The 14,396-nt window shown below is 41.0% G+C and overlaps 1 protein-coding gene across 4 annotated transcripts in view; it reads left to right on the top strand.

Annotated features, from left to right (window-relative positions):
- ASB3 (ankyrin repeat and SOCS box containing 3) overlaps positions 1 to 14,396 on the top strand; it is a 103,769-nt gene that overhangs the window by 17,629 nt on the left and 71,744 nt on the right. For all 4 annotated transcript variants that reach the window (XM_028139919.2, XM_054728282.1, XM_054728280.1 and 1 more), the window contains exons 2-3: positions 1,299 to 1,507; positions 8,976 to 9,134. In XM_028139919.2, the coding sequence (XP_027995720.1) occupies positions 1,312 to 1,507; positions 8,976 to 9,134 (355 nt within the window). In that variant the 5' untranslated portion in view covers positions 1,299 to 1,311. The remainder of the gene's footprint in view (positions 1 to 1,298; positions 1,508 to 8,975; positions 9,135 to 14,396) is intronic.

Genomic DNA, 14,396 nt, shown 5'->3' with positions numbered 1-14,396 from the left:
TAACCTCTTCCCTCAAAACGTTCTTTTCTGGATAAATTATTTATAATGTGGTTCTAGAATTTTTTTACCTGTATTAGACTAGAAATGTAGATGGTATTTCCTGAATTATCCCCCAATATCATTAGAAAAACTAAGAGGAAAGATGGGGTCAGAATGTTACTGAGAGGGAGTATCTCTTGGGAGATATTCCCTTGAGAATTCTGAATCTTAGCCCAATCCACCTCATAGGGTGACTAACAAGAAATTGTCTTTGTGAGAGTTATATATTGAGAACTATATTGGGCATTGACTTAAAATGAACTTTGAAGGGAGATGATGAGGAAAAGGGCAATAATGCTGTGAAGAAATTTCTGGGCTGGTGTAGGAAAGATGAACTCATCTTTTTTTGATGCTTTTAATGCGTCTTAATATATTCAGTTAGTGGCACTGTTTTATCAAAGAAAGAGAACCTGAGTGTTTAGCCCCTTCTGCAAAGGACCACCTGTGGCAGGAAAAGTAGATTTACCTACTTATCCTTGTTCTTTTCAATGTCCTTTACTTCTTTTCTAACCTTTTTTGGGTTTAGCTTTTAGCTGTAGAGGACTATAAATTAACTAGAGGCCCGGTGCATGAAATTCATGCACAGGCAGTGTCCCTAGGCCTGGCCGGTTACCAGGTTCCCTGCCTCCCGGCCTTCCTGCCTCCTCCTTTTCTCACTCCCTCAACACCCCGGCTGCCACCACCACCGCAGCTGCAGGTCGCCTGCCATGTTCCGCGCCGCCCCCTGGTGGTCAGTGCATGTCATAGCAAGTGCTATGAACTTTGATCAAACTCCCGGTCTCCTGGTCAAACTCCCGAGGGGACAATTTGCATATTAACCTTTTATTACATAGGATTCCTGAGGCTGAGCTTTGCTGGTCACTAAATTGCCATCTTCTGTATGCATTTGGGATTAACTGGATGTATTTAGCTCTCTCTCATCAATAGAGTTCTAGTGAGTACTTTTTAATGGGGGTATGAGTAGGTGCAGAAGCCTGCAGGAAGGAGCTGCTCAGACAACATTTCCATAGAAGGAATGATAGAACACTTAAAATTCCCTTGCTATTTTTAATAAAAATTTTCCAAGGAATCTCAATTCATCAGAGAGACTTCCTGGGTTAGACTAGCAGAGGCTCTGGCTTGACAGGTTTCTTTCTCCATCTCAGACTCTTCCTCAGCCCTCATGTGAGGGATGTTAGACAGGTCCACTTCGATCTGCTAATCTCTAGGAGTTCAGTGTTTTATTGACGCTACTATTTTCTTCCTGCCTTGTTTTGTAGACTGGTCAAAAGAATGGATTTTTCAGAGGCTTACTCTGACACATGCTCTACGGTTGGACTTGCTGCCAGGGAAGGCAATGTTCAAGTCTTAAGAAAACTGCTCAAAAAGGGACGGAGCGTTGATGTTGCTGATAATAGGGGATGGATGCCAATTCATGAAGCAGCTTATCACAACTCTATAGAATGTTTACGGATGTTAATTAATGCAGGTAAGGTAAATTCAAGGTGTGGGAAGGTGGGCCTGCAAGCTGGATTAATAAACCAATGGTAATATATGGCTTATTTGTTCCCCTTTCTATAACCATAAAATAACTGCCTGTGCATTGTTAAGGATGATAAGATTGCCTGCTGTGGGTTGTAAATGTTGTCCTTTATTTGGTAGTGCCTGTGCCTGGCCCATTTTTTATTGTCTGAGCACAAATGCTATGTTGAAGCATTTGGTAGTTCTGGTCATCGTTTTTCTTCTTTTTTTCAAACAAAAGGAGCAGTGTTACTGTTATTGATGGTGTTAGTATTTTGCTTGAATTAGTCTTTCTTTTTTATACTCTACAGTTTCCTTAATTTTGGGAATCTTTCCAATTACTTTGACTTTGTATTTGCTGAGGACACAGAGAACAGGATGGACAAGGTCCTTGCCTTTATGGTGCTTATATTCCTGTAAGGAAAACAGATAATAAAGACCTAAACAGTTAACCAAGATAATAGCAAAAGGTAAAAGTATTGTAAGACAGTCATAGGACAGAGAGAAATCCTGTGCTACTGCACATCTCTTTCCAAGTCTGTATTAGTTGACTTCATGTTTGTAACTGAAAATCAGCTATGTGGGAGTTTTTACACCACAGAAATCAGCCTGTGCTACAAACAGTGCTATAACCAGGTGTTTTTCCCCTCCCTGAGGCAGTTACACATTTGCTAGCACACTACTGAGTGAAGGGCTCAGTAAACGAGGCTTAGTGGAAAATTTTGACACTCAGGAGACAGGAAAATTCTGACACTCATGAAGGCATGAATTTGAATATTTTTTTCTTGTCAAAAAGCCCATTCCCTGATACACTGTCATCTCTCCCCACATCAGGCAGTGCTAAGGAGCAGCCAGAAGCTGGGCTCACGGCTGGTGAGTGCAGTGGTGGTGGTGGGAGCCTTTCCCGCCTCTGAGGCAGTTGGACATCCCCCGAGGGCTCCTGGACTGCGAGAGGGCACAGGCTGGGTTGAGGGATCCCCCAAGTACACGAATTTCGTGCACCGGGCCTCTACTATAGGATAATTCTCTTGTCCCCTGTAAAAAGTGTCTTATATAATTTCTACTTCCTTGAACTTTATCTAATATTAGTAAACTGGCAGAGATTCCTAAAATGTACCTTTTATTGGTTTACTGTAGTATGAAGGTGTTCGGGCTTACACAAAAAGAATGGAAGAGTCTGAAATGATTAGAAAGGCTTTGCTTTACTGTCTTTAATTTAGATCCAGAAACTAGTCCAAGAATCTTGGTCTTCTCATTCAAGTTGGAGAAGAACATTCAAATGTGGTATGAATTACTTAGAAATTTGATATGCATATGTATGCATTTTTCACTTTGCTTTGTTTAAAGTGTTAGTACAAATAACAAATTTGCTTGTCTTTATTTTTCTTTGTTGGAAGTTTGGTGTCGTAGGTAATGAGATTTCAAGAAGCTTATTATCTTGGAGGGCAGTAAAGCTCTTCAGCTGTAATTCATCATGCCATTCAGTATTAAACCATTTGCTGACTGAAGGTCACTTAAATTTTTATAATTAGTTATAGCATATCACTAACAAATATTTTCATTTGGCAAATATATGATCTAACTAGGGGCCTGGTGCATGAAATTCGTGCACTGGGGGCGGGGCCCTCAGTCCAGCCTTCCCTCCTCCTACATACTGGGAGCCCTCAGGTGATGTCCTACTGATGTCCATAGGGAGCAGGCCTAAGCCGCAGTCTGGCCTCCCTTTGTGGGAGGTGACCAGGCTCATTAGGGGAAGGCACCAGCCCCATCACCCCGCTGCTGCAGCCACTGCCAGTCACTGCAGCCACCAAGGTGTTTTCATCAACACGGACTCCAGTCCCTTCACCATGAAAAAATGACAACTTTATTTAGGCATTGTCAAGATGTGTCTTTCATAGGATATGACATTTCTTTCTTTATATTTTTTTTATCCTCACCTGAGGATATGTTTCCATTGATTTTTAGAGAATGTGGAAGAGAAAGAGAAAGACAGAGAGAAACATCCAAGTGAGAGGAACACTTTGATTGGTTGCCTCCTGCATGAGCCCTGACCTGGGCCCCAGCCAGGGAGGACCCTGCAACCTAGGTACATGCTCTTGATCAGAATTGAACCCGGACCCTGCGGTTGGCAAACCTAGGCATTATCCACTGAGCCAAACCAGCTAGGGCAGGATGTGACATTTCTTAGCCCTCCAGTAGTGGACCTTTGTTTTTTTCTCCAGGAGTGTGGTAGAAAAACCCTAGATCACCTTTTTGGATTCTTACACCCAAGTTACTAACAATATTACCAGTGGCATTCAGGGAGCGTAGCCAATGAGTGGTCAGAAAAGGTGTTTCCTCTGTAGTTCACACTGATTGCCGATTGCCTCTGATCGCCGGCTTGGCCCATGCCAAGGCCTAAAGCCTTGGGGCCTGGGCAGGGCCCCCCCAGCTCCTTCCGATCTCCGGCTCTGTCCCTGTTCAGGACCAAGGCCTCTGGCTGAGTCTTGGGGCCTGGACAGGGGCCCCCCCAGCTCCCTCCGATCGCAGACTCCACCCCTGCCCAGGCCCCAAGCCTCTGGCTGAGGCTTGGGGCCTGGGCAGGCACCTCCAGATCCCTCCAATCGCCGGCTCTGCCCTTGCCAAGGCCTAAAGCCTTGTGGCCTGGGCAGGGACCCCCCAGCACCCTCCGATCGCTGGCTCCGCCCCCCAGCTCCCTCCTATCCCTGGCTCTGCCCCTGCCCAGGAGCCCCCTGGCTCAGGCCCTTCCCAGGTTGCTCAGGACCCACGCAGGGCCTACCTCAGAGCGACCTGGGTGCCTAGAATGTTCCCGGAACCCAGGCTGCTGGGCGCCTATGTATGCAAATTAACTGCAATCTTTGTTGGGTTAATTTGCATACTCATTCTGATTGGCTGTGGGCATAGCGGAGGTATGGTCAATTTACATGTTTGTCTATTATAAGGTATGATTCTTAGTATTTTTTATTAGTTAATGTTAAGAAAATATGCTTTCAAATTGACCATGATAACAGATACTAACAATCCTTAGATAAACAAAGCAGCGTAGCATAGTGGTTAAGGGTTGTGTTCAGATGGACCTGGGTTTTTCTGACTCCTCCATTTTATTGGTGTGACCTTAGACAGGTTTTTAAATCTCTGAGTGGTTCAGATTCTTCACCTGTAAAATAGAAATACTCTATCATTTCAGCTCAGGCCAGAAACTAAGTCCTTCCTTTTTCTTATACCTCTCCCAGTCAGTCAACAAATCTGTGTGTGTGTGTGTGTGTGTGTGTGTGTGTGTGTGTGTGTGTGTGTGTTGTGTATGTATATATCTGAATGTATACAGACAGTCACACCATTTCTAACCACTGCCATAACCATTAATACCTTGATCACATCATTTCTTGCCTGAATTGCTGCACTGGCATCCTAACAAATCTGTTTCAGCACGTGCTTCTTCCCCATCGTACCACAGTCTAATCTTAGTATTATCACAGGGTTCCTTTTATAGTATGTCAGACCATATCTCTCTTCTCAAAGCTGTGCAATAGTTCCCCATTTCATTCTGAGTAAAAGCAGTGAAGTTTCATAGTGTAGATATGTAATATTTAATCATTCTATTAATGGACATTTTGTTTGTTTTCTAAAAGTTTGCTATTGTAAGTGATGCTTCATGTATCTATCATCTGTATCTGTCTGTCTGTCTGTCTATCTATCTATCTATCTACCTACCTACCTACCTACCATCTATCTTTGTGCACATGGGTGAGCATTTCTGTATGATGAAGTTTAGAAGTGAAATTGCTAGTGCAAGAAGTGTTCAAAGTTAAAATGTTGATAAATATTACTAAATTATCTGCAATATTAATCAGAACCTAAGTTTAAACTAGTTTACACAAAAGAAGGGCATGCAGTAGAGTAGCTCATGTAAATGTTAAGTCTGAGTGGTAGGTCTGGGCAGGCATTGCTGGATGCTAGTACTCAGAATGATGTCTTTAGGACTCCGGGTCTCCTTTTCTCTCACCCCTGCTTTTCTCTGTGTTGATTGTATTTTCAAGCAGGCTTTCTCTTTGGAAGTTTAGGCATACCTCTTATTTAGAGAGATTTTTATATATTCTGGATATTCTTTGCTGTTATATGTGTTGCAGATATTTTACTTTTCTCCTAGATTTTAATTTTTAAATTGTGTTTAATTTCTTTGTAATGCATTCAGATCTCTTCCTTTTTACTCACTTTCCCCCTTAATCTTGAATACCTGATGAAGTCTCTTAAACAGTGTCTGAGAATTTTGCACATGAAATTCCTTGTGGAAATTGTTTTATATCTAACATTTTCTAAATAAAACAATGAAATTAAGTACATTGTGCAAAGTGCTTGACTACAAATCTATCTGAAATTGACACTTATCATCCTTTGTGATTGGCACATATTAAATGTATTTGGCTTCATTAAATTGTGTTTCACTTGTCGAGATAAGGTTCTGATCTTATTATTTTACCCCTGTTAATCTCTACCTAAATATTTAACCTCTACTTAAAACCATGTGGTTTTCCTTTCCCTCTTAAGGGTTTGCAGATAACAAAATGAAAATCTACCACCTATCATTTAAACAAGTAAGCAAGTTTATTATTTATAAGTAAAAGGACACTTTGGGTCAGGAAACAGAGTTGTGAATACCTTGTCATTTTGGCACAGGTGTCAGTGGCTGGCATTGATCCCGCTGACATGGCCCCAGTCCTCAAAGTGCAGCCAAAAAAGAACTCACGTGTTGTCATAAAAGAACTTAAGTGCCCTTTGGGTTTGTCCTTTAGGAAATATTTAATGCCCTTACCATTTAAAATTTCAGTAAGGAGAATAGAAGCAGAAACTGCTTTGCCTTTCAGTGAGAAGGAAATAGAAGTTATGACTCATTTTTTCCAATCCCTCTTGTAGGGAAAGGAAGAGAGTGAGAGGGTGGTGGTTGATGGTTCAGTACCAGATAGATAAGGTCTCTTTGGTCCCCACATACCAATTAAGGAGGGCAGTTGGTCATTGGAACCTCCAAAACCAGTTTATATTTGGTCCTGAAAATGTTCTTAAAATGGTATTTTGGAGACTTTTCCAAATTTGTAGCAACTGGGATAGTACATAAATACTGAAATTCTATTGAAGCTGTTTCAGGGTTGGACCAGCTATTTTACCCTTGCTTGGTTCTTAAGGGACCATGCTCAGAGAGTTTAAGTAATTTACCCAAAGGGAAATCCAAATTATAATGGACAGCGTCAGAAATGCAGCCAGGTCTTCCAACTCCAAATCTATTGCCTTTGCTAAATCATGTTACTTTCCTGGTCCAGTGGTTTTAGAGTTAGCTAAATAGCTATATATATATACATACACACACACACACAACACACACACACACACACACACACACTCTGGAGGCCCGATGCCCGAAGATTCATGCAAGAATGGGCCTTCCTTCCCCTGGCTGCTGGCACCGCCTTTGCTCTGGCCGGAGCTGCCTTTCCGCTCCAGCCCAGAGCCGCCTTTCTGTCTTCCCACGCTGCCCAGAGGCCTGGAGCGGCCTGGGGTGGTGCGGAAGGCCTGCGTAGTCGCCATGGCAACAACGCGAGTGTCCCGCCCCGCCCCCGGCCGCTCAGTGCCCATGTATGCAAATTAACCTGCCATCTTTGTTGGGTTAATTTGCATAGTCACTCCTGATTGGCTGGTGGGCATTGTGAAGGTACGGTCAATTAGCATATTAGTCTTTTATTAGGTAGGTGTGTGTGTGTGTGTGTGTGTGTGTGTGTGTGTGTGTGTATTTCTTTTTGTATAGGTAAAATATTTTAATATCTCAATTTAGTAGTGGTAAACTGTCTTTACTGTTTCTCATCCCAAGTGAGAAGTGCCTTATCTTTACTCCATAGATAACTACACAGGAGGTTTTGTTTCTCTTTCCTAAGATGTGTGTGTGTGCACATCACTAAAGTTGGTCCTCACTGAGGTGGGAATTAAATACCCTTCCTTTCGGGGGAGTATTTAAGTAAATTATTTGGAAATTTTCTGATATTTGGATATATCTTCTCTTCCATTTATTCAGTCATTTACATATGCATGGACTCATGGATATTTATTTTATACATTGGGTGACAATTCAATATAATGTAATTGAATTTTTTTGCCCATATTGTTTTACCTTGATCATTGAGTGCTCTTTCATACTGGCCCCTGTGTTTGTTTGACATACCCCATTTTTTGAGCACTTTAAAATTTTCTGGACCTACAAGACACTCCGGGCTCATTTAAAAAATTAAAACAAAAATGATTTTTATTGATTTCAGTGAGGAAAGGAGAGGGAGAGAGAGATAGAAACATCAATGATGAGAGATAATTATTGATTGGCTGCCTCCTGCACGCTCCCCACTGGGGATTGAGCCTGCAACCTGGGCATGTGCCCTGACTGGGAATTGAACCGTGACCTCCTGGTTCATAGGTTGACGCTTAACCGCTGAGCCACGCCAGCCGGGTTGGAGTGCATTTTATTTTGGAAATGCAATCTTCATTTACTATTAGACTGTAGTCAGGTTAGAAAAGGAGTTTGTTTTTTTGTTTTGCATTCCATTCCCATGACTTACTTATTTTATGACTGAAAGTTTATTCCCCTTGGTCCCCTTCACCTATTTTGCCCATCCCAAATTCCTCTCCCTTCTGGCAACCAGTAATCTGTTCTTTGTATTCATAAGTTTTTTGTTTTGTTTGTTCATTTATTTTGTTTTTAAGATTTCACTTGTAAGTAAAATTGTATGGTGTCTCTGTTATTTCACTTAGCATAATACCCTGAAGGTCCATTCATGTTGTCACAAATGGCAACATTTCATTCTTTTTTATGGCTGCATAGTTTTACAGTGTGTGTGTGTGTGTGTGTGTGTGTGTGTGTGTGTGTGTGTGTGCGCGCGTGCGCTGCAGTGAACATAGGATGCATATATCTTTTTGAATTAAAGGTTTTTTTCCCTCCTTCGGTTAAATGGCCAGAAGTGGAATGTTTTAAATCACCTCAATGTTACTATTTGAATAGCTAGGAAGTAATAGAGATGAGATCATTTCTCTCATGGAAATTTAGAAATAAAAAAATCAAATTTATTAATACTTCAGTAAATCTCGCTTAAGCAAATCTTTGGTGTATCCTCTTCAGATTTTGCATTTGTGTTACCTTTCAACTCCTGCCACTCCCTTTTCCTTACCCATCAAAAATTAAAGATGAGAAAATGAGTGAGTGGGCTAAAGTTATGTGTAAAGAATACCAGAGACCTGTTCACACTATGGCCCCTGTAAAATTTGTTTTGACTTTTTTAGAAGCGTTTTAAACTATGAGCCCTCCTGTCTATAATTGTTTTAATATTTCTTGGAGTCTTTTTGCTTTTTAATTCCAAGAAATAGAATTGATATCTTCTAGTTGATGGTTTTTTATTCTTTCATAGATTCATCTGAAGACTACATTAGGAGAAAGACTTTTGAGGGCTTCTCTGCATTACATTTTGCTGCACATCGAGGACATGGGAAGATCGTACAGATTCTTTTAGAAGCTGGGGCAGATCCTAATGCAACTACTTTAGAGGAAACCACGCCACTGTTTTTAGGTGAGATATGCTATTTGTGGTACAGATGCAAGTTTTTATTTCACTTTTTTTTTTGCTAAAGAAACTAAGCTTAAACCCACTGGCATGGCTTGAGTGTTGATCTATGAACCAGGAGGTTTGGGCACATGCCCAGGTTGCAGACTCAATCCTTAGTGTGGAATGTGCAGGAGGCAGCCAGTTGATTCTCTCTCATCATTGATGTTTTTATCTTTCTCTCATTCTCCTGTTCTCTCTGAAATCAATAAAAATATTTTTAAAAAAGAAACTAAGCTTAATTCCTCTTATTCACACAAACTGTATACTTAAAGTATGTTCTTGGGCAAATGTTATACTGCTATACTTTGATTCAGAAATCAAAAAGGTATTTTTAAAGGTTTCCCCCTCATTTTACATCCTTGGGCGATAGCCTCTGGAAATATCTTTAAATGTATATTTAAAGTTATAAAATCTGTTCTGAATTGTCATCATCATTGTTCTTGATTTTGTTCTGAAGACCAGGCAGAATATTTTATGTTTGCTTTTTGCTTTTTATTTTATTTATTTTTTTTTTTTTTAAATTACTTTATTGATTAAGGTATCACATATTTGTCCTCAACCCCCTCCCCCCGTTCCCTTCCCAATCCCCCCCACACACAAGCCCCCCTCCCCCTGTTGTCCGTGATCATTGGTTAGGCTCATATGCAAGCACACAAGTCCTTTGGTTGATCTATCTCCCTTGTCCCCACCCTCCCCTACTTTCCCTCTGAGGTCTGACAGTCTGATCGATGCTGTTCTTGTTCTTCAGTCTATGTTGTTCATCTTTTCCCCTAGATGAGTGAGCTCATGTGATACTAGGAATACACTTATAGGAACTGAAAATGAGACAAGCAATAATGGTTATGCTGAGAGGTAAATGAATCAGTCTGTAGTGAGTTTCTTTCTGGGCCAACAGTTCTTTTGAGTCCCGGTTTCTATGTCCAACAGTTGTTAATGTGTTCATAACAGCAATGATATTTCAGTTCTGGATGGTGGACAAATGGTGGTATTGCAGGTCTGACCCTCTCTGGTTTGGTCCTGGGCAATCTGCAGTGACGCATATCTGCTGACTGCTAGTATGGCAAGGCATCGTCAGCGTCTTCCATCTCTGGACTGTTTCTCTTCTGACTTCATGGCTGGAGCACTCCTGTCAATTCCTCTCTATTGCAGGAATCCACATGTCTCGGAGTTGTTTTCTGAAAACATACAAACATATTCTCGACCAAAAGTTAATAAAGGAATATTTTCTATGAATTTGATTTGCGATCCTTTTTCATTTTTTTGCCCAAATGATTTTCCTTTGGCTTGTTTTGACACCATGTATGTTTTACCTGGGTGACTTGCTGTTAGCATTACAAATGAAAGTTAATTTTCTAAAGTAAAAATTTTCTAGATGTAATTTATTTGCAGGATATTTTTCCTTACATGATATTCTTCTACTATCCCCCCTTTTTTTGGTTTAAATATTGGGAGGCTTTTGGAAATTTTATGCTGTAATCTTGATAGCTTTTAAATTTTACTTTTTTGCACTAAAATGTGACTGCTTTAGGTTCATTATATGTTATGCAATTTTACCATGAGATGAACTACCAATAAAAATTTTAGTTAACACTTTAGTAACAGCTTTTTTGTCCAGTACAATTGATTTTTCTAGAGTATTTGCTTATTTTGGTTGGCCAATTTAAATTAGTCTGAAAACTTGACTACTATTTTACTGTCAAATTTAATATTCTAACAACCATCTTGTTTTACCCTGTAATTATTAGTGGAGAGGATTATTTGTCTTCTTGAGTAGGCCCTGAGCATTCCTGGTGCTAGGCTGGATTTAGATATCCTAGACCCCAGTTCCCCGGATCATGGGTGCAAGACATCTCCATCAAGTCTTGTTGCGGTGAGAGGGCATCTGCTGTCGGCCAAGTCTCTGTTACCTGGGTCCCGATTTGAGCTGGGCATGTGAAGCTGAGCAGCCATGGGGGCAGGAGATCTCCTTCAGCAGGGGTGAGGGTTCAGGCCCCTGCAAACTTGGGGGGGGTGAAGGTCTGTGCCCCACCTCTGTTGACCCCCAAGTTCTCTCCTGATGGCCCCTATGCGACTATGCCTGTCTTAGGTTGTTCCTTCCCTGAGGAATCTTACCCATCTCTGGCTAACCAGCCATCCTCCGGGGCCAAGCAGGGTGATGTGAGGTTTAGTTCTGTCTCCTTGGTCGCCTATGCCCCCATGGCCTCCGCGCCCAGCACCTGCCTTGGGATCCCCTCGCCTGCTGGCAGGGTCCCAGCACTGATCACATATCTTGTGGAACCCAGGTTTCTTCTCCAGGGAGGCCCAGCTCACCCCACTGGGCGAGAGACACATCCATGGTACCAGCCATCATGAGGTTTCAACCTTGGCATGAACAGAAGCTCAGGCAACAGCTGTGGACAATTGGATTGTGAGAAGCAGGTCCCTCTTGGCTAAAAGGGCAAGAGGGGCCAATTTAGAATGCTCAGGTGCCTTCCCAGGGGGCCCTCTACATAGTGGAAGGGGTTAAACCCTTTCATGTCCTTTTAAAATTGCTGCCAGACATTCAAAGAATTAGTTTGTAAGTTTGTTTGGGGTAATTATATAATATGCTGTTGTAATTCTAAAATATCTAGAGATGTGTTACGTTTGTCTCCAAGCACCAAACAGATGATTCCCCCCACCCCATGGGTGTGAGGAATTATTATATGTAATGGGGGTGATCCAAGTTTGGGAAAATTTTTAATGACAGTGTAGAATAATATCATGTAAGGATATTCTTTGTTCCAGTCCATGGCAATACCCTTTCAAACTGGCTGTCTATTTCTTTTTGTATAGCCAAGGTCTTGGTTACATTTTCTGCACTTCTACCACGGGCAAGTAGTGATAGTAGTGACACCCTTTCTTTGGTGTCCACACAAGCCAGAAACCTCTCTTTAATTTTACACACAAAGGGGCATTGTTTTGATTTTGTGTCATACAAAAGGGAAGCTGGGTGGAGACCCCTGTGTATTTATACTTTCTTGCCCCCTCCCCCCCCCCCCATGGACCTCCTGGATAACCAAGGTGTTTGGTATTATTGGTGACTACGTTAGTCAGGGGATCAGCCTATATGAGTGGTCTTACCCATGAAGAGTCAGGAGCATAAGTCCAAAATACTTACCCTCTTGTCCCGGGTAAAATTACCTTACATCTGATGATTGCTAGCATGGCTGGAAAGGCGTTCTCGTGCATTCTTGGGTTTCTGGTTACCTCACAATTTCTTCCCTGAGGTTTGACATTCTGATTGATGTTTCTCTGTTTCTGGATCTATTTTCCCCCCATCAGTTTATGTTGTTCATTATATTCCACAAATGAGTGAGATCATGTGATATTTATCTTTCTCTGCCTGGCTTATTTCACTAAGCATTATGTTCTCCATCTCCATCCATATTGTTGTAAATGGCAAGAGCTCCTTCTTTTTTACCGCAGCATAGTACTCCATTGTGTAGATGTACCACAGTTTTTTAATCCATTCATCTGCTGATGGGCACTTAGGCTGTTTCCAAATCTTAGCTATGGTGAATTGTGCTGCTATGAACATACGGGTGCATATATCCTTTCTGATTGATGTTTCCAGTTTCTTAGGATATATTCCTAGAAGAGGGATCACTGGGTCAAATGGGAGTTCTATTTTTAGTTTTTTAAGGAAACTCCATACTGTTCTCCACAGTGGCTGCACCAGTCTGCATTCCCACCAGCAGTGCACGAGGGTTCCTTTTTCGCCACATCCTCTCCAGCACTTGTCATTTGTTGACTTGTTGATAATGGCCATTCTGACAGGTGTGAGATGGTACCGCATTGTTGTTTTGATTTGCATCTCTCTGATGATTAGTGATTTAGAGCAGGTTTTCATATGTCTCTTGGCCTTCCTTCTGTCTTCTTTCGAAAAGTTTCTATTTAGATCAGTTGCCCATTTTTTGATTGGGTTGTTTATCTTCTTTTTGTTAAGCTGCATGAGTTCCCTGTAAATGTTGGAGATTAAACCCTTATCGTTGACATCATTGGCAAATATGTTCTCCCATGCAGTGGGTTTTCTTGTTGTTTTATTGATGGTTTCTGTTGCTGTGCAAAAGCTTTTTATTTTGATGTAATCCCATTTGTTTATTTTCTCTTTAGCTTCCATTGCCCTAGGAGCAGTATCAGCGAAGAAGTTCTTTTGGCATATGTCAGAGATTTTTCTGCCTGTAGATTCCTCTAGTATTTTTATGGTTTCCTGTCTTATGTTTAAGTCCTTGATCCATTTTGAGTTTATCTTTGTGTATGGTGTAAGTTGGTGGTCTAGTTTCATTTTTTTGCATGTATCTGTCCAATTTTCCCAACACCATTTATTGAAGAGACTGTCTTGACTCCATTGTATGTTCATGCCTCCTTTATCAAATATTAATTGAGCATAGCGATTTGGATCGATTTCTGGGTTCTCTATTCTATTCCATTGGTCTATATGTCTGTTCTTGTGCCAATACCAGGCAGTTTTGAGAACAGTGGCTTTGTAATATAGCTTGAAATCTGGTATTGAGATCCCTCCTACTTTATTCTTCTTTCTCAGGATTGCTGTAGCTATTCGGGGTCTTTTTTTATTCCAGATGAATTTTTGAAAAGTTCGTTCTAGGTCTGTGAAGTATGCCATTGGAATTTTAATGGGAAGTGCATTGAAAGTATAGATTGCTTTGGGTAGTATGGACATTTTGATGATGTTGATTCTACCAATCCATGAACATGGTATGTTCCTCCATCTGTTTATGTCTTCCTCTATCTGTTTTTTCAGTGTTGTATAGTTTTCCGTGTATAGGTCTTTTACCTCCTTAGTTAAGTTTATTCCTAGGTATCTTAATTTTTTTGGTGCGATGGTAAATGGGATTGCTTTTTTAGTCTCTCTTTCTGTAAGATCATTATTGGTGTATATAAATGCCATAGATTTCTTAGCGTTTATTTTGTATCCTGCTACTCTGCCAAATTCATTTATTAAGTCTAATAATTTTTTGATGGAGTCTTTAGGGTTTTCTATGTACAGTATCATGTCATCTGCAAATAAGGACAGTTTTACTTCTTCTTTTCCAATTTGGATGCCTTTTATTTCTTCTTCTTGTCTGATTGCAATGGCTAGTATTTCCAACACTATGTTGAATAGGAGTGGTGAGAGTGGGCATCCCTGTCTTGTTCCTGTTCTTAGGGGAAATGGTTTTAGTTTTTGCCCATTGAGTATGATGT

Source organism: Eptesicus fuscus, chromosome 16, assembly GCF_027574615.1.
Source record: "Eptesicus fuscus isolate TK198812 chromosome 16, DD_ASM_mEF_20220401, whole genome shotgun sequence".
In the NCBI taxonomy this organism is placed as follows: Eukaryota; Metazoa; Chordata; class Mammalia; order Chiroptera; family Vespertilionidae; genus Eptesicus; species Eptesicus fuscus.
The sequence above is the reverse complement of the archived record's forward strand: the minus strand, read 5'-3'. Positions and strand labels throughout refer to the sequence as shown.